The sequence below is a fragment of the Myotis daubentonii genome, chromosome 13 (genome assembly GCF_963259705.1).
Source record: "Myotis daubentonii chromosome 13, mMyoDau2.1, whole genome shotgun sequence".
Taxonomy (NCBI): Eukaryota; Metazoa; Chordata; class Mammalia; order Chiroptera; family Vespertilionidae; genus Myotis; species Myotis daubentonii.
In genome coordinates, this window is record NC_081852.1 from 41665822 (window position 1) to 41686677 (window position 20856).

The following is a 20856-nucleotide window of genomic DNA, read 5'->3' on the forward strand; positions in this document are numbered from 1 at the left end:
ACCAAACTGGAATTGCAACTAAAATACAAAAAAAAAAAAAAAATGCTGAATAATCAATGGGAGACTAGCTGGAGAGAACTCTGATAACCAAGGACATAAAGTGGAGACCACCTAGAGACTGGTAGGAAGGATCTGAAACCAAGATTACTATGTCCAGCAAGGCTATCATTCAAAATAGATGGTCAAATAAAGAGCTTCCCGCACCAAAAAAAGGCTAAAGAAATACAGAAATATAATGGCAATAAATAATAACCCTAAATGTAAATAGATTAAATACTCCAATCAAAAGGCATAAGGTAGCTGAATGGATACAAAAACATGACCCAACTATATGTTATCTACAAGAGACCCACCTCAGAACAAAAGACACACACAGAATGAGAATGAAGGGATGGGAAAAAATTTTCCATGCAAACGGAAAAGAAAAAAATGCTGGAGTAGCAATACTCATATCCAACAAAATAGATTTTAAAATGAAGGCCACCACAAGAGACAACAAAGGTCACTACATAATACTAAAGGGATTGACCCAACAATAGGCTATAACCCTGGTAAACATATATGCACCCTATATAGGAGCCCCTAAATATATTTTTTAAAAAAACTTCTAGAGGACTTTAATGGAGAGATCGACAACCATACAGTCATAGTAGGGGACTTTAACACCCCCACTGACTTCACTGGATAGATTTTCCAGACAAAAACTTAACAAGGAAACAGTGACTACAAAGGACACACTGGATCAGATGGATTTAATTGACGTTTATAGAACATTTCACTCCAAAGCTGCAGAATATACATTCTTCTTAAGTGCACTTGGATCATTCACAAAGATAGACCACATGTTAGGACACAGAACAAGTCTTTACAAGTTCAAGAAGATTGAAATCATATCAAGGATCTTCTCAGATCACAGTGGAATGAAATTAGAAATCAACTAATGTAAAAACACCGGAAAACATTCAAACACATGGAGGCTAAATAGCATGTTACTAAATAATGAATGGGTTACCAATGAATCAAAACAGAAATAAAAATCTTACTGGAAAAGAATGAAAATGAACTCACATTTCTGGGACACAGCAGAAGCAGTCCTGAGAGGGAATTTCATGGCATTACAGGCCTACCTCAAAAGACAAGAAAAATTAACAATAAAATATTTAACTCCACAACTTAAAGAACTAGAAAGAGAACAACAAGAAAAGCCCAGAGTAAGTCGAAGAAAGGAAATAATAAAGATTACAGCAGAAATAAATGACATAGAGATTAAAAAAACAATACAAAAAATCAATGAAACCAAGAGCTGGTTCTTTGAAAGGATAAACAAGATTGATGAACCATTAGCCAGACTCATCAAGAAACAAAGAGAGAGGACCCAAATAAATAAAATCAGAAATGAAAGCAGAGAAATAACCACTGACACCACAGAATACAAAGGATTGTAAGAAAATACTATGAACAACTATATGCCAACAAGCTGGACAATGTGGACAAAATGGACAAATGCCTAGAAAAATACAATCTCCCAAAATTGAATCAGGAAAAATCAGGAAACCTGAATAGGCCAATAACAACTGATGAAATAGAAGCAGTAATCAAAAAACTCCCACTAAACAAAAGCCCATGTCTAGATGGCTTCACAGGGGAGTTTTACCAAACATTCAAAAAACTATCACCTATACTTCTCAAACTCTTCCAAAAAATCTAAGAGGAAGGAACACTTCCAAGCTCTGTTTATGAGGCCAGCATTATCCTAATTCCAAAACCAGGTAAAGACATTACAAAGAAAGAGAATTACAGGCCAATACCCCTGATGAACATAGATGCTAAAATCCTCAACAAAATATTAGCAAATCGGTTCCAGCAATGTATTAAAAAGATCATACACCATGACCAAGTGGGATTCATTCCAGGGATGCAAGGCTGGTATAATAGTTGCTAATCAATAAATGTGATACATCACATAAACAAGTTGAAAGACAAAAATTCCATGATCATATCAATAAATGCAGAAAAAGCATTCGACAAAATCCAACACCCATCCTATATAATAAAAGGCTAAATGCAAATTGACTGAATGGCAGAATGACTGGTTGCTATGATGGGCACAAATAACCAGGGGACAGACGCTCAACGCAGGAGCTGCCCTCTGGTGGTCAGTGGATTCCTATAGCGGGAACACCACTCAGCCAGAAACCGGGCTCATGGTGGCGAGCAAGAGGGTGCAGGCTGGGCCGAAGGTCCTCCCCCCCGCCCACCCGCTCTGAGTGCACGAATTTCGTGCACCAGGCCTCTAGTTTCTGATAAAAACTCTCAGCAAAGTGGGGATAGAGGGAGCATATCTCAACATGATAAAGGCCATATATAACAAACCTACCGCAAACATCATAATCAACGGGCAAAAACTAAAAGCATTTCCCTTAAGAACAGAAATAAGACAGGGATGTCCACTTTCACCCCTCTTGTTCAACATAGTACTGGAAATCCTAACCACAGACAAGAAGAAATAAAAGGCATCCAAATGGGAAAGGAGGAAGTAAAACTCTCATTATTTGCAGGTGAAATGATATTGTACATAGAAAACCCTAAAAACTCCACCAAAAAAAACTACTAGATTTAATAAATGAATTTGGCAGCTCTGCAGCATAATTTAAGCCTTGGAGGAGCTGTAGTTGTCACAATCTACAAGATGGGCTTTTCAAAGCTGCCAGAACTGAGCAAATTGAGGCTGCTCTAATCAGCGCTGCAGTTGAAGGATTTAAGGCAAAGCTGCTTGAAGAAGAAGGGGAACAGTTTGTGAAGAAAATCAGCAGTATTTTGGCCTTCAAGGTGAAGGATGGCCCTGCGGGTAAAGAAGCCACCTGGGTGGTAGATGTGAAGAATAAAAAGGACCAGTGCTTCCCAACTTAGATAAAGAGGCTGACTGCACAGTCACAATGGCTGACTCAGACTTGATGGCTTTGATGATGGGTAAAATGAATTCTCAGTCGGTCTTCTTTCAAGGTAAATTGAAAATTACTGGCAACATGGGTCTGGCTATGAAGTTACAAAATCTTCAGCTCTAGCCAGGCAAAGCTAAGCTGTGAAGAACTTCCTGTGCCTACCTTTGAAAATCAAGATGAGATTTACAAATATATATCCATATATTTCACTGTCAGAACTTAGACTGAAACCATGCATTGGCAACTAGCATGAGATTTGTTTTTAAGTGGGTGTGACCAAACCTGTTTTTCCTAAGCTCTGGGTGAACAGAGACTGATGGTGTACTACTGCTTTGCTGAATTGCATACAACTGTGTGTTAAAACGTTCATATGGTAATTGTGGTTTTGGGTAAAATTGAGTTCCAGAATAAAATTAGGAACAGCAAAATCCAAAAACTATGTAAACAAAAGCTCTCATTTTGCTTATGAAGTATATTTGAGGATTATTCTGCTGAAGATTCAATTTAAGTTTTCCTTGGGAGAACTAATGGAGAAACAAAATACCAGAAGCTGGCCAGAAATCAGTGTTGTACACTTAATGACCTTAATCTGTTTTCCATTAATAGCTTTTAAAATTCTGTGCTGAAATTAAAACAATTAAAATTTTTGATTTTGTGCCATCAGAATGGTATTTTCTTCCCAAATCTAAATGTAAGAAATATCAGAACTTGGGGAGAAATTTTGTAGCTGAACACAGGCCCATTTTTTTAAAATAATATATCTTTAGTTTCCTTCTTGAAAAATCAGTGTTAAATTATTTTAATAGTAAAATTTGCTTTGATATGCACAGCTTAAAAATTATCTCATATTAATTTAAGCTTATAAAGTTCAATCCTGTTATAATTTTTCTTTTCATATGTTTAGTTTAATAATTATCCACATTTATCTTTCTTCTTAGTTTTTCGAATGCTAATGTTATTTCTTATAACTCAGTAAGATACAGGGTAAAATAATGGAAGAATATTTAATAGAAAATTAAAATTGCTCTTCCTGAAGAAAATAAAATAAATGAATTTGGCAATGTGGCAGGATACAAAATCAACACCCAAAAATCAATGGCTTTTTTATTGACCAACAACGAATTCTCAGAAAGAGAAACTAAACAAACAATCCCATTTACCATTGCAACAAAGAAATTAAGATACTTCGGAATAAACTTAACCAAGGAGGCAAAGGACCTGTACTCAGAAAACTATTTATCCATTATCTATTGATGGACATTTGTGTTGTGTCTGCCTTTGGCTCTTATGAGTAATGATGCTATAACATTTATATACAAGTTTCTTCATGGACCTGTTTTCATTTGTGTTGGGTACATTCTTAGGAGAGGAATTGATGGGACCTATGGTAATGTTATGTCTAAGATTTGAGGAACAGCCAAGCTTTTCCATGGTGTCTGCAGCATTTACATTCCCACCAGCAGTGTATGAGGGTTCTCATTTTTTGACAGTTGCCAATACTTATTTTCTAATTTTTATAATTATTAAAGCTGTTCTAATGAATATGAAGTATCCTGTGGCTTTGATTTGCATTTCCTTGATGACCAGTGATACTGAATATATTTTCATGTGCTGTTACCTATTTCTAATCTTCAGATAAATGTCATTCAAGTCCTTTGCTTATCTTTTTTTTAAATATATTTTTTATTGATTAAGATATTACATATGTGTCCTTATCCCCACGTTACCCCCTACCCTCCCCTCTGCCCCGCTCATGCCCTCATCCCCCCTCCCCCCGTTGTCCGTGTCCATTGGTTAGGCCTATATGCTTGCATATAAGTCCTTTGGTTGATCTTTCCCCCTTACCCCCACCCTCCCCTACCTTCCCTCCAAGGCCCGACAGTCCAATTAATGCCTCTCCGTCTCTGGATCAGTCCTTGTTCATCAGTTTATGTTGTTCATTGTATTCCACAAATGAGTGAGATCATGTGGTATTTATCCACTCTCCAGTTCCATCCATGCTGTGGCAAATGGTAAGAGTTCCTTTTTCTTCTTCCTCTTCTTAAAGAATACCTTTCAGCATTTCATATAATGCTGGTTTGGTGGTAATGAACTCCTTTAGCTTTTTCTTATCTGTGAAGCTCTTTATCTGACCTTCTATTCTGAATGATAGCTTTGCTGGATAAAGTAATCTTGGTTGTAGGTTCTTGCTATTCATCACTTTGAATATTTCTTGCCACTCTCTTCTGGCCTGCATGGTTTCTGTTGAAAAATCAGCTGACAGTCGTATGGGTACTCCCTTGTAGGTAACTGACTTTCTTTCTCTTGCTGCTTCTAAGATTCTCTCTTTGTCTTTTGCTCTTGGCATTTTAATTATGATGTGTCTTGGTGTGGTCCTCTTTGGGTTCCTTTTGTTTGGGGTTCTCTGCGCTTTCTGGACTTGTAAGTCTATTTCTTTCACCAGGTAGGGGAAGTTTTCTGTCATTATTTCTTCAAATAGGTTTTCAATATCTTGCCCTCTCTCTTCTTCTGGTATCCCTATAATTCTGATGTTGGTACGCTTGAAGTTGTCCCAGAGGCTCCTTACACTATCTTCATATTTTTGGAATCTTTTTTCTTTTTCAGTTGGGTATGTTTTGTTTCTTTGTATTTCAAATCTTTGACTTGATTCTTGGGATCCTCTTGTCTGCTGTTGGATCTCTGTATATTATTCTTTATTTCAGTCAGTGTATGCTTAATTTCTACTTGGTCCTTTTTCATATCCTCGAGGGTCTCACTAGATTTCTTGAGGGTCTCACTAAATTTATCGGCAGTTCCCATAAAATTCTTGAAAAACCTTATAAACGTGGTTTTGAACTCTATATCCAGTCGTTTGCTTTCCTCCATTTCTGTCATTTGTGACCTGTTTCTTTGTCTCCACATTTTTTATGCTTCCCTGGGTTGGTAGAGTGGTTTTGTGTGCTAGGTGTCCTGTAGGGCCCAGTGGCTCAGCCTCCCACGTTACCTGAGGTGGACACTCTTGGTGCACCCCCTTGTGGGCTTTGTGCACAGTCTTGTTGTAGTTATGCCTTGATTGTTGTAGGATCACTGGGAGGAATTGACCTCCAGGCCAGTTGGCAGTGAGAATCGGCTGTGTCTGCAGTGGGAGAACTTCTGTGCTGAAGACACCCTTCTAGGCAAGACTTGCTTCAGTGGGGCTTTGGTGCTCACTGAGTCTTCCCCCTGGGTGTGTCCCTTATGGATCTGAGGAGTTGTAATCCAGATGGTCCCCCTCTGACCACTGGGTACACTGGCTCTTGGAGGTTACCCAGCAGGAGCTATGAAGAGAACTGCAGATTCCCCTTCCTTTTTTGGAGTTTGGAGGTGCCCTGATGAGGCCCAGCTGTGAAGCAATGCAAGCTGCTGTGGGGCCTTGGGCCTTCTCTTGGAAGTTCTGGGTCTGTGGCCCAGCTGCACTTTGTTAGGTAATTTTCAGGTTGCAAAGGGCCAGGGCATTCATATGCAAAAGCCTCTGCCGCAGCCTGGGTGGGACAGGGTCTCAGGGAATCAAAGGGCGGAGCAAGGAACTATGGCGGATTCTCAGCCCTGCCCTAAGGGGCCGCACGGGTCTCAGTGTCCTGATAATTTAATTGCTGCAAGCACCTCTGAGGGAAAGCCACCTTCGAGTTCCGAGTTCTGCCCGCTGCCAGACAGTCCAGTTTCTCCCCATATGAGTCCTGGGTCCCCAGAGACTTCCCGGAATCGGAGTTCAGAGCAGTCGGGAGCTTGTGACTCCCTCCCGATTCAAAAAGACAGCCGCCTCCTCAGGTACCAGCCCCTTTCCGCGCACTCTCGAGCCTCCGTACCTTTGCACTTTACTTCCGCAGCTCCTGACCCTCAATGTGCTTTTCTCTTTCCTTCTAGCTGTAGAATTTCCACTCCGCCAGCCTTCCTGTAAGTTCTGGATGATGTCCGTTCTGTCCTTTTATTGTGTTTTGAAGTTGTTGTAGGAGGCAGCAATTTCGGTGTTTCCCTATGCCGCCATCTTAGTTTCTCTCCCCTTTGCTTATATTTGTTGTTGAGCTGTTTTGTTTTGTTTCCTAAAATTGCACCTTGCAGTTTGTATGTTGGCTTAACTTTATAACATATGAATTATTTTGGATTAACTGGAATTTTGGCAAATGAATTTGTCAAATAATTTCATCAAACTATTCCTAGGAAAAGCACAATCCGCACGGGGAGTTCACGATTGACAACTTGACAATCACCGTGTCTGATTTCTTTGGAGCTGGGACAGAGACGACAAGTACCACACTGAGATATGCTCTCCTGCTCCTGCTCAAGCACCCAGAGGTCTCAGGTACGCTCAGCATGGTGGGAGGGGTGACTCTCAGAAAAGATGTTGGAAAGACATGGCAAGGACATTCCATCTTGTTTCTCTTAGAGAAGTGTCATTATTAAAATGCCTTCTGACCTGCTTCATTTTTCCAAGTTTAAAGAAGGGATAATAATGGGACATCTTTCTAAAATACAGGCTGATGTCTGAGAGGAGTGAAGACGCTGTGGGCAGTAGCCAAAGCAATACAGTGCAGTCTGGATTTCCTGGCAGGCACACACCATCATGGAGTGGCCTGGGACTGCACAGTGGTTTTATTATGAAAAGGCTACTCACTTTAAACAGTGGGTATATTCCTCGGGGATCTGGCTTCATTCTGAGAATGCAAGGTTCTAATGGAAACTCTTCTTACTGAAGCATAAGTGAAAATCCTAGAGACTTACTTAGTGAGGCTGCCTGAGATCATTTCCAGTCTAGAAAATGTCCTAAAATTTGAGATTCACAAGCAATGTGGTCCTATTCAGGCTTAAGATATTACATAAAGAAATTTTATTATTTCAGAAGTCTGTTTCCAGAAAGGAGTTGGTTGCCAAAACAAGATCTTTTACAAAGCACTTTATGTTAGAAATATACCTTTTTTTAAAAAATCCTCACCCGAGGATATTTTTCCATTGATTGTTAGAGAGAGTGGAAGCGAGAAGAAAAGACAGAGAGAAATATCAATGTGGGAGAAATACATCAATTGGTTGCCTCCTGCATTAGCCCTGACCAGGGTGTGGGCCAGGGAGGAGTCTGCAACCGAGGCACGTGCCCTTGATGGCAATCAAACCTGGGACCCTTCAGTCCGCAGGCCAATGCTCTATCCACTGAGCAAAACTGGCTAGGGGAGAAATATACCTTTATAGAGTTGTGGTTATGCATAGCAGTTTAGAAACATACATTATTTTTTCCTGTGTTAAAATCCCACTAAAATGGTTACAACCTATTGCAACTGAGAATTTAGTCTTCTAAAGCTGGATAAGAGGAGGTCAGGAAACAGCCAACAAATCTTCAACAAATTTCTGAAATGCAGAGAGCATATAGAGGGGAGATAATGAACTCAGTAGAGAGGATGAAATTGTAACCTCAAGTGTCAGAAGAGGAAGTTCCATGAGGAGGAAAATTTTTTGTGATTCTTAGGATATATTCCCAGAAGTGGGGTTGCTAGGTCAAAAGGCAGTTCCATAGTTAATTTTTTGAGGAACCTCCATACTGTTTTCCACAGTGGCTGCACCAGTCTGCATTCCCACTAGCAGTGCACGAGGGTTCCCTTTTCTCCACATCCTTGCCAACACTTGTTGTTTGTTAATTTGTTGATGATAGCCATTCTGACAGGTGTGAGCTGACACCTGGTTTTAATTTGCATCTCTCTGATAATTAGTGATGTTGAGCGTTATTTCATGTCTGTTGGTCATCTGTATGTCCTCTTTGGAGAAGTGTCTATTCAGGTCCTTTGGTGCAATAAGCCAGTCAGTGAAAGACAAATACCAAATGATCTCACTTACTAGTATATGTGGAATCTAATGAACAGAATAAACTGACGAACAAAATAGAAACAGAGGCATGGATATATGGAACAGACTGACAGCTGACATAGGGGAGGGGTTGGGTTAGTCTGGGTGAAAAAGGTGAAGGGATTAGCCAAAGAACATATGCGCATATCCCATGGACACAGACAACAGTGTCCAGAGGGAAGTGAGGGGCTAGAGCTGGGTGGAGGCAGGCAAAGGTAAGGGGAGGATGGGGAGGGGGGGCGGGCTGAGATTGGGCACATCTGCAATAGTGTCAACAATAAAAATCAAGTTTAAAAAATTTATTTGTGTCTCTACATCCCTATAAGTTTTGGTATTTATTTTTTTAAATTGTTTTCAGAGAGGAGGGGAGAGGGAGAGAGAGATAGAAACATCAGTGATGAGAGAGAATCATTGATTGACTGTCTCCTGCACGCCCCACACTGGGGGTTGAGCCCACAACCCAGGCATATGCCATGACTGGGAATCAAACCATGACCTCCTGGTTCATAGGTCAACGCTCAACCACTGAGCCACGCTGGCTGGGTGTATAAGTTTTGGTATTTAGAAGTACCAGTGTCAAAGAAGATAGAAGCAGAAACAGGCTAAAAAGGTAGCTCTCTCTGCCCAAGTCCCTTTGACAACTCCTTTTATCAGGTAACTGTTTTTCCCCAATACAATGAGGGAGGTTTACTTTCTAGAGAAATGACAGGGAAAGAATGAGGTATAGGGCTGTAAAGAAACGTTAGGTAAGAATCTATTTCTAGAATTCAGAGACTCTTAGTTTCTTTCTCCATCCTACTTCCTGAAATTCAGCAGCCAGATTTTTTAAAAACTCCAGGGAGTGAACAGGTCTGGAGCAAAGACCTCAATAGTTGCCATGCAGATAGAAAATTCCCTGACACGTGTATCAGAGTGAATTAACTTAAAACCATCCAACCCAAGACACAGGGTCAGAACACCAGAATTAAAAAAAAAAATCACAAAAACTTTCAGAGAGTTGCATCATGTCATGTGTAAGGATTGGGATTCAAACACCATCAGAATTCTCAAGAGCAACTATCAAATTGTGTATTAATAAGAGTATATTCTCAGACCTGTACGTTTCACAAAAACTTTACACCCCACCCCCCTTTCCCTTTTTTCATCCAAATGTCCGTTTCCACGTCAGAGGAAGTCATGGTCTCAAGAAATCAGGAGGGCTCAAAGGAGAAGGAAATTGTCAGGGAGCTTGCTAGATGCCAGGCCTAGGAAATATCCACTTCAATATGATTAGGTGGATAAAGCAGGTGTGAGGGGAGACACCAAGCAAAAAAGAGAAATGATTGATTATCTGAGGTTTCCTAATAACGAGGAAATTGTTATTAGGAGTTAGAAGCATCTACCTCAGTATTTAGACATAATTCTAAATCGGCAGTGCCCTTGGCGGTCCCGGGCCTGACTCTTGCTTCAACTGTGCTTGGACAGAACAGACCCTGGGACGCCCCTCCTTCCAGCCTCTGACCACCTTCCAGCATCTTATCCAGTCACCACCTTCAGAGCCACCTGCGGGACCAGCCACACACCGGGGGTTTTCCTACCTTAACTCCTTCTTACCAAACAACCATGAGCTCCCAAACCCGTCAGAATTATTCCACCGAAGGGGAGGCTGCCGTCAACCGCCTGGCCTGCATCTGCAGGCTCCCACCTACCTCTCTCTGGGCTTCTTGTTCCAACACGAGGATGTGGCTCTCCAGGGCGCGGGCCATTTCCTCCGCGAGTTGGCGGAGAAGAAGCGCGAGGGCGCTGAGTGGCCCTTAAAGTTGCAAAACCAGCGCGGTGGCCGCATTCTCTCCAGGGCATGCTGAAGGCTCCCCAAGATGAGTGGGTGAAACTCAGGGCCATGGAAGGCGCCCTGGCCTTGGAGAGGAACCTGGCCAGGCCCTGTGGGAGCTGCAGGCCCTGGTTCTACCCGAGCAGCCCCTCAGCTCTGTGACTTCCGGGAGAACCACTTCCTGGGCGAGGAGGTGAAGCTCATCAAGAAGATGGGCGACACCTGGCTCCCCTCCACAAGCTGGCGAACCCTGAGGCTATGCTGGGTGAGGCTCACCCTCCAGTGCAACCAGGAGCCTTTGGAGCCCAGAGGCCTTTGAGGGGCCCCCTATGCATTTCCTGATGTATGGCTTTTACCTAAGCCTCTCCCCCAAACTGCTAGCTGAAAAATCAGACAGAGGCCGAAAACCAGGACTACAGGCTTTATTAGAGGAGAAGGACCTGCCAGGCTGTTTCACAAGGGGAGGACAGCAGCACGTGCAGATGTGGGCACGCCTTTTGAGGGGCGGAATGGGAAGGGGTGGGGGCTTAGTGTACTTGGTGCACACTGATTGGTGGCTTACTGGTCCATATAGGAACAAGGGCTTAGGGTATTTAGCAGGTGTGGATTGGTGGTCCAATGTATAGTCTATATAAGGTACATGGTTAGTCACTCAGGTATTTCCGGGCTGCAGGTTACATCTTACTCTGCCCACCAATTGGGGGAAGGGAGGATCTATCATTCCAGGCTTTTGGTAATAGTAAAAAAATTGAGTGTCTGGGCAAGGTCAGGGGGCGAAGGTCTGTCTTCCATAGCTACTTCCTGCTGAGAGGGGGCATTGTCAGGGAGGATCTACCACTAGCCATTCTTTTAACCACCATGAAGCCCTCTCTCATGCATTGGACCAAATGAAACAATAAAGCTTTTTGTAGCAAGAGAGAGAGAGAGATTTTAAATGAAGATATAGAAAATTATGAATTGAATGAAAGAATCATGATTAAGTCCAAGAAAGTACCAAAAATGAAACATAATCATAGTCGTCTTACTAGAGAGGATATATAGTCAGAAAGATGTTGAAATGTCATCTAACTATATTTGGGGAAAAAAGAATAAAGGGAATTGTGTGCGTGTCTGTGTGTATTTTGTATGAGGTGGGGATGGAGAAGTAAATTCTCACCTTCCTTACCAGGAAATCAGATATTGTCTAAAAATAGGCAAGTAAGAAATAGAAGTCTTCATTTATTTATTTATTTATTTAAAATAGACTTTTATTGATTTCAGAGAGGAAGAGAGAGGGAAAGAGATAGAAATACAGAAAACATACAAATACACAAAACATACATTATCATTTAACTTTCCAACCCACATATTATTTTGATATAAAGTCATATTTTATTTCCTATTTTTCTTTGTACAAGGACTGTAATTCCTTGACCATTTAATCATTTCTGTTTATATCATGAGGTATGCTTAAACAGGTATGGGTTGATGTATAGTAAGTCTATCTAGTAGGAGAGCTGTATGTATCTACATGGCAAATATTTCTCTATGTCTGGGTGTATTTCTGGGCATATAACTGATGTTTATAATGACATCAAGACACCCTAGTGCTGCATGTATCCCTGAATCGGTATGTAAATATGGTATGCATTTTCCTGTTTTCCATCTGTCTTACTTATGTCTTACCAGCTAAAGTCCAGGAAGAGATTTACCGCGTCGTTGGCAGAGAGCAGAGCCCCTGCATGCAGGACAGGAGTCACATGCCCTACACGGATGCCATGGTGCACGAGGTCCAGAGACACCTTAACCTCCTCCCCACCAACCTGCCACATGCGGTGACCTGTGATGTTAACTTCAGAAACTACCTCATCCCCAAGGTAAGATGTGCTTCACCCACACTGACCTCAGTGGTCTTGGAGGTCCCATTTTCACAGTATGGTGTTCATCTTCTGTCAACACAAGATGAGAGAGGGGCAGAAACCACACTTGTGGCAGCCTGAGGGACTCTAGTCTTTCCAGTTGCGACTATCAACCTGTGTAACAGGTTCTGACATCTGACAGTGTAGGTCTTGCAAATTTGTCCTACTTCTTTAATATTGTTTGGCTAATGTTAGCTACTTACATTTCCAAACTAATGTTAATATCAGTTTGTCAATTTGCCAAAACAATCTGCTGGGACTTTTACCAGGGTGTCATTAGATCAATTTGAAAAGTCTTAATTAACATCATGACACATTGAATCTTTCAATTAATAGGTATGGTATACACTCCCAATTGAGAGGGGGTTGTCTTTAATTTTCTTTTTTTAAAAAAATATACTTTTATTGATTTCAGAGAAGAAGGAAGAGGGAGAGATAGAAACATCAATGATGAGAGAGAATCATTGATTGGCTGCCTCCAGCACATCCCACACTGGGGATCAAGTCCGCAACCAGGGCATCTGGCCTGACCAGGAATTGAACCATGACCTCCTGGTTCATAGGTCAACACTCAACCACTGAGCCACAGCAGCCGGCCTTTAATTTTCTTAATACATTTTTTCAGTGCATGGAAATATAATTGATTTTATTGTTTTGATGACCTTATATATAGCAACCTTGCTAAATTTAAAATCATTGCTGGTAATTTGTCTCCAGGTTAATCTGCAATTTCTACATATATCATCACCCTGCTATCTGGGTTAAATATCCTTCTTTCATCCTTTATTTCTAATTTTCAGGAAAGTGGAGGTTTAACATCTCACTAGTGAGAATGTTTTGGTAGACATTCTTTATAGATTGGGAATTTTACCTTCTTATTTTTCATGATTTTTTGTTCTGAACGTGTATGTGATATTTTCATATCAATTTTCTGCATCTATTGGTATGGTTGTATACTGGCTTCACTTTCCCACTCAGTGTGCCTACATAGCTGGATTTGATTTGCTACATTTTGTTCAGAAATTCTGTATTTATACTGATAAAACATTTTTGGTCTACAATTTTTCTTCTTCAAAATTTTCTTGTCGTATTTCTGATATGAAGGTAATGCTGGTCTCAAAAAAGTAGGTGCCCTAATGTAGGTTTATTTTGATTGTCTTCCCTATTCTTCTGGTGGCCACTTAGTCATGTCTTTGACATGCATGGCTTATTATTTGTCCGTGTCACAGAACACTTCTCAATGATGTGAGGTTGACTTGTGCTTTATTTTGGTCCTGTCTAAAGAATATTGCCAGAACAAGGTCTCAAAGGTTTACCCTTATCAATTTCTAAAACTTTATAGTTTTAGCACTTACATTTAGATCATTGATCCATTCAGGTAAATTTGTACTGATGGCGTGAAATAATGGTCACACTTCCTTTATTTCTTGTGAATATCTGTTTGAGCAACACAACAGAAATATATTGCCTTTTGTACTTTTTTCATATCTTAAAGAAAAAATTTCATATATTATTTGTTTAAAAATATACAAGGGGTCCTGGACTGGTTTCTCAGTGGGTGGAGCATGTCCCATACATCAAAAGGTTGTAGATTCAATTCCCAATCAGGGCATATACCGAGGTTGCAGATTTGATCCCCAGTTGAGCAAGTATGGGAGGCAACCAATTATTCACCCAACAGTTTTAATGTTAAAACTTGATAAAACTTGACTGGATTAATAATCCTAAAATGAATTGTTGTAAAATGATGATTTGTTTTTCTAATTTTAACATTCTGTATTTGTAGGCTAGGATTAATCTGTAATTAAATCTCCCTTGTATTTTTTATTTTAAAATTTTTTAAGTTATAATTGGCATACAATGTTATATTAGTTTCAGGTGTATAACATAGTGATTCAGTATTTTTTGTTGTTGTTGTTAACCCTCACCCAAGGATATTTTTCCATTGATTTTTAGAGAGAGTGGAAGGGAGGGGGAGAGAGAAATATCAATGTGAAAGAGACACACTGATTTGTTGCCTCCCACACATGCCCTGACCAGGGCCAGGGATTGAGCCTGCAACGTGCTCTTGATGGAAATCGAACCCAGGACCCTTGAGTTCAAGGGCTGATGCTCTATCCACTGAGCCAAACCAGCTAGAGCTCAACATTTATTTTTGAAATTTTTTTTTCAAGTAGAAACCTGGTGCACAAAATTCATGCACTGGTGGTGGTGATGGGGGGTGTCCCTCAGCCCGGCCTGTGCCCTCTCACAGTCCTGGATCTCTTCCTCCTTACTGCCCGCCTGCAGCAGAGGCAGGAGAGGCTCCTGCCACCACCGCTGTGCTCGCCACCATGAGCCTGGCTTCTGGCTGAGTGGTGCTCCCCCTGTGGGAGTGCACTGACCACCAGGGGGCAGCTCTTGCATTGAGCATCTACCCCCTGGTGGTCAGTGGGTGTCATAGTGACCAGTTGTTCTGCCGTTCAGTCAATTTACATATTAGGGTTTTATTATATAGGATTATAGTTTACATTCAATATTATTTTGTATTAGTTTCAGGTGTATAGCATAGTGGTTATACAATCATAGTCTTTACAAAGTGTTCCCCCCCCCATAATTTCAGTACCCACCTGACACCATATATAGTTATTATATTATTAACTATATTCCTTATGCTGTACTTTACATCCCCGTGACTATTCAACATTTACTTATCTTACGTGCTCACCACACTAAGTCGAGTAACCATCTGTCACCATGCAAAGCTATCACACTACTATTGATTATTATATTGCTCTTCGCCTTTTTTTTTAAAAATATATTTTATTGATTTTTTTACAGAGAGGAAGAGAGAGAGATAGAGAGTCAGAAACATCGATGAGAGAGAAACATCGATCAGCTGCCTCCTGCACACCCCCCACTGGGGAAGTGCCCACAACCCAGGGACATGCCCTTGACCGGAATCGAACCCGGGACCCTTTAGTCCACAGGCCGACGCTCTATCCATTGAGCCAAAACAGTTTCGGCTGCTCTTCGCCTTTTTTATCCATCCCTCCCCTTCTTCCCTCTGGCAACCATCAGTTTGTTCTTTGCTTCTATGTTTTTAAATCAACACAAACAATCTACATGGCAATGATAAGACTAACAGTTGTATTTATTGTCATGACCACAGAAAAGATTATTTTTTATTAGATCAGATGTCTGTTTATAAAAGCCATATGAACAGATAACTCCAGACATTTCAAGTTCCAACTTCCGTTTTTTAAACCTTCCATTTTAAACCACAATTCACCTATGAGATGAGTGAAGGTTGAAGTCATAAAATAAAGTAGGTGGTGGGGACATACAGCAGTGTCCAAACGTGGTGATGAGCAGAATGAATTCAGAAGGCCTGCCACCCTAGGACCCATGTACTCAGCACTTCAGATGCTATAGGAAATCACTTTAGCAACATCCCTGTCACTGGTCTTAAACTGCTCGTTGTTTATTACTTGTTCTCTCTGGCTCACAATGCCACTGCCCTTCTTAGGAAGTAGGATTCCTCATCTATAGATCATAAAATTGGACTAAAGAACTTGCAATCTTTCTTCCAGCTCCACAACTTCTTTTTTTTTTCTTCAAATTTTAACAGCCAACAGTCTTTATATATATATTTTTTTATTGATTTCAGAGAGGAAGGGAAAGGGAGAGAGAGATAGAAACATCAATGATGAGAGAGAATCATTGATTGGTTGCCTTCTGCACGCCCCCCACTGGGGATCGAGCCTGCAACCCAGGCATGTGCCCTTGACTGAATCGAACCCAGGACCTTTCAGTCCACAGGCCCAAGCTCTATTAACTGAGCCAAACCAGCTAGGGCTCCACCACTCCTTCATAACTCACTTTACCTTCTGTTTTTTCCAGGGCACGACCATTATAACAAATCTGACTTCTGTGCTGCGAGATGACAAAGAATTCCCCGACCCAGAGAAGTTTGATCCTGGCCACTTCCTGGATGAGGGAGGCAACTTCAAGAAGAGTGACTACTTCATGGCTTTCTCAGCAGGTAATACAAATTTATTTTTTCTCTTTCTTTCAAAATATGTTTTTTTAATTGATTTTTTTTAAGAGAGAGAGGAAGGAAGGAGAGATGGAAACATCAATGGGAGAGAAATATCAGTGGGCTGCCTCCTGCACGCCCCCTAATGAGGGTTGGACCTGCAACCCAGGCATGTGCTCTGACCAGGAATCAAACCGGCGACCTCTTGGTGCATGGGATGATGCTCAACCAACTGAGGCACACCGACTAGGCTACAAATTTATTTTCGTTGGTACTTCATGGGGCAGGATATTTTTTGGGAATCAGTTGGAACTTACGTAGCCCTCACCTGGGACTGGTAGAATTGCTCTTTGTCCATGGCCAGAAGCACCTCTCCCCAGGCCCACACACTTTCTCTCCTCATGGCTCACCCTTGTTATTAGGCCAGATCACTGGGGTTTTGGAGAGTTGACTCAGTTCTTCCAAGTTCAGAAATGAAATCTGAGCTTGGTACTGAAAATACAAGAGACGTGCATGCATCCCAGCCCAAAAGAACAGTGTGGTACAAAACTGGAAACTTTAGGGTGTGTTGGAAATTGATGAAGAGTAGGTATACGTAGAGCAGGAACAAAGGCTATGAGAATATGAAGAATGATCATGAGACATCAGGCTACAAACAGAAAGTACAACCAATGTATTTGTGTTTCTAGGAAAAGGCTGGTAGCAACCTGAAAGAGAAGTTATAAAGTGAGAACACTTAATGAAATACTTGGTATAATGCTGATTCTCAGTAAATATTTGTTGAAAGAAGAATACCTGTTAGGATAAGACAGTGGTTGGCAAACTGCGGCTCGCGAGCCACATGCGGCCCTTTGGCCCTTTGAGTGTGGCTCTTCCACAAAATACCGACTTCTGCGCATGGGCCATGAAGTTTCAATCACACTGTACATGCGTGCCCGCACGTGGTATTTTGTGGAAGAGCCACACTCAAGGGGCCAAAGAGCCGCAGTTTGCCGACCACTGGATAAGATGTTGGGTGGGCAGGATATATGTCCACCCTTTGTCCATCTGCTTATTGAACCATTCTGCCTGCCATCCACCCATCCAACCATCCAACCAACCATTAATCAAATAATCACTGCACATTCTCTTCCTGGCATCCAGAAAGTCAGTGTTCAAGCATTATCTACTCTCTGTGTGTGTTATTTTCAGGAAAACGGATGTGTGCAGGAGAGGGCCTGGCCCGCATGGAGCTGTTTTTATTCCTGACCACCATCTTACAGAAGTTTACCTTGAAAGCTGTGGTCGATGTAAAGGACCTTGATGTCTCCCCAGTTATGAATGGCTTTGCTTCTGTGCCGCCTCCTTACCAGCTCTGCTTCATTCCTGTGTGAGGAAGGACAGACCTTCTGTCAGCAACTCCCGCTCATCTGGGGCATCGTTCATCTCTTTCCCTCTTCATCCCCGTCCTGGGGGTCCCTTCTCTGACCTCTCCTCTCCTCATCACCCCCTTCTCTCAAGATCCAGGATTATCCAGCCTCCATGAAAGGAGCATTTCCTGAGTCTCACTGGGCAATGGATCTGCTCTTCTCCATACTCTGAAACATTTGCATTGGCCACACGTATGCTAATAGAATGCTGAGTGGTACTGTGCAGCTAATATGAACAGAGCAAGCTGATTACTGTGCGCCAGGGCAGAGCCATTCTCCTCTGCGTGTTCTCAATAAAAAGCATCATTTGCTGAGCCCGTTCTCAGACTTTCCTTCCTTCGTGCATAAGGCAGGTAAAAAAATGAAAGAAAGTAGCCTAGCCGGTTTGGCTCAGTGGATAGAGCGTCGTCCTGCGGACTGAAGGGTCCCGGGTTCGATTCCAGTCAAGGGCATGTACCTCAGTTGCAGGCTCCTCCCCGACCCAGCCCCTGGTCGGGGCACGTGGAGGAGGCAACCAATTGATGTATTTCTCTCTGTCTTTCCCTCTCTCTTCCAGTCTCTAATGGAAAAACATCCTCGGGTGAGGATTAAAAAAAAAAAAAAAGTAATACAAAGAGGCATGCTGGTCCTCCTAAGGCTAAGCACAGAGAAGGACAAAGGGGACACACAGAGAAAAGCTCTCTTGGCTGTGTGTCACTTAGAGTTCCTTGAGGTTTGAATATTTTTTTTTTGAGGTTTGAATTTAATAGAGAGAAAAATTGTGTTCAGGAGCAGTTTCATCACTGGGATCGGGATCAGCAATAGCGAGGAAGTAAGTACAAAGGAAGCCACAGAAACCTGAACATAAAAATCAGAGCAGAGTGGGGGGGGGATGAGGACACATTTGTAATACCTTAACTAATAAAAAAAAAAATCAGAGCAGAGATTAAAGAGACACACGTGTAAACAGGAAATCAATAGAAAAAAATAATGAAAAAAAGCTGTTTTTGAAAGTTCAGTAGAATTGATAAACCCATACAGCCAGTACCCCCTGAAAAGAGAGAAGACACAAATTACTGTTGTCCAAGCGAAAAGAAGGGCCATTGCTTTGATGCCATGGACATTAAAAGGATCATAAAGGAATATTATGGACAACTCTATGCCCACAAATTTACTAACCTACGTGAAATGGGCCATTTCCTTAAGCACAGTCTGTCAGAACTGACAAGAGAGAGTCACAGCAACAGGTCCTTCGAGAAGAACACGTGAATCTGGGGGGGCTTGGGATCATCCTGGGAGCTCCTTACCCCGGAACCCTCCAGGGAACAGGGGCAGCTCTGAGGGGAGAAGGGAAAGCCCTGTGGAGGTGCAGCTCATGTGAGGAATCCCATCTGCATGCTCACCCTCCAGTGCACCTGCACTGCTGAACGGGGCCTCACCGCTACCTGGACCCACACGGCCAGGGCACCAGCTCTCAGAGCATCCAGCCTCTGGCCCTCCACAAACTCTCACCATTCACCACCCAGTTCAAAGCTATTATTATTTTTTAAAAATATATTTTTATTGATTTCAGAGAGGAAGGGAGGATAGAGAGATAGAAACATCAATGATGAGAGAGAATCACTGGTCGGCTGCCTCCTGCACGCCCACTACTGGGGATCGAGCCCACAACCCAGGCATGTGCCCTTGGCTGGAGTCGAACCTGGGACCTTTCAATCCGCAGGCTGAGGCTCTATCCACTGAGCCAAACTGGCTAGGGCAAAGCTATTATTTTAATCAACAGATATATATTGAGGCCCAGAAGCATCTTTTGCTTGCTCTTCCCACGGGGGTACAGATAACATGAAGATCAAGGAAGAGTGTTTTGATAAACCAAGGGATTCTAGTACCTGAACTGCTCACAGATAATGTGTGCCTTGAGGAGAGTGGACGAACCTGTGGGATTGAGATCTGCTACTTAGAGTATCTAGACCAGGGGTGGGCAAACTTTTTGACTCGAGGGCCACAATGGGTTCTTAAACTGGACCGGAGGGCCGGAACAAAAGCATGGATGGAGTGTTTGTGTGAACTAATATAAATTCAAAGTAAACATCATTACATAAAAGGGTACGGTCTTTTTTTTTTTTTAGTTTTATTCATTTCAAACGGGCCGGATCCGGCCCGCGGGCTGTAGTTTGCCCACGGCTGATCTAGACTGTACAACAGAACAAGAGCAACATAACTGATGTCTATTTAATAAAACTTCTGAAAACTGTTATCACCGTCAAGATGCAAAGTGAACACAAGCGAAACTACTACGCGCTTGTTCTTGGCTGAACAGCTTTGCCCTCAGACAACCCTGCTTGCACATTATACCCCTCCAGGATCCGCCCGATCTGGGGGACTCTCCGGTGACTTCCATGAACTGCTTTCTTGTAATTTCTCCAGATTGAAACATTGCTCTCCGGGAGAAAGTGAGATTTGTCGAGCTACTCCAGCATGGCCAGGATTAACTTCTCCACCATATCACTGGACTTCAGGAAAGGGACCCACTTCCATCCCAGCCCCACAGCTCCTGCCCTGGAGTGAGTTCTGGGAAGAGGCTGGGGCGTCTGGTTTGTCCTGATTTCAATCCCTGACCTCCCTCACTCATCACACAGTCATTCCTTAAGTACATTCTGAAAGACAGTGTAGCTTGTTGACTAAGATGTGGCTTCTGGCCGAAACCAGTTTGGCTCAGTGGATAGAGCGTCGGCCTGCGGACTGAAAGGTCCCGGGTTCGATTCCGGTCAAGGGCATGTGCCTGGGTTGCGGGCATATTCCCAGTGGGAGATGTGCAGGGGGCAGCTGATCGATGTTTCTCTCTCATCGATGTTTCTGACTCTCTATCTCTTTCCCTTTCTCTCTGTAAAAAATCAATAAAATATATTAAAAAAAAAAAAAAGATGTGGCTTCTGAAGTCAGATGGTCAGGG

At 42.2% G+C, this 20856-nt stretch overlaps 1 protein-coding gene and 1 pseudogene across 1 annotated transcript in view; both read left to right on the forward strand.

The window, feature by feature from the left end:
* LOC132214164 (cytochrome P450 2C19-like) overlaps positions 1-18238 on the forward strand; it is a 37961-nt gene extending 19723 nt beyond the window's left edge. The window contains exons 6-9 of the mRNA XM_059660852.1: positions 7119-7260; positions 12268-12455; positions 16380-16521; positions 17707-18238. Of these exons, the coding sequence (XP_059516835.1) occupies positions 7119-7260; positions 12268-12455; positions 16380-16521; positions 17707-17888 (654 nt within the window). The 3' untranslated portion in view covers positions 17889-18238. The remainder of the gene's footprint in view (positions 1-7118; positions 7261-12267; positions 12456-16379; positions 16522-17706) is intronic.
* LOC132214167 (sterol carrier protein 2-like) lies at positions 2650-3615 on the forward strand (annotated as a pseudogene).
* Positions 18239-20856: the final 2618 nt, after the last annotated feature.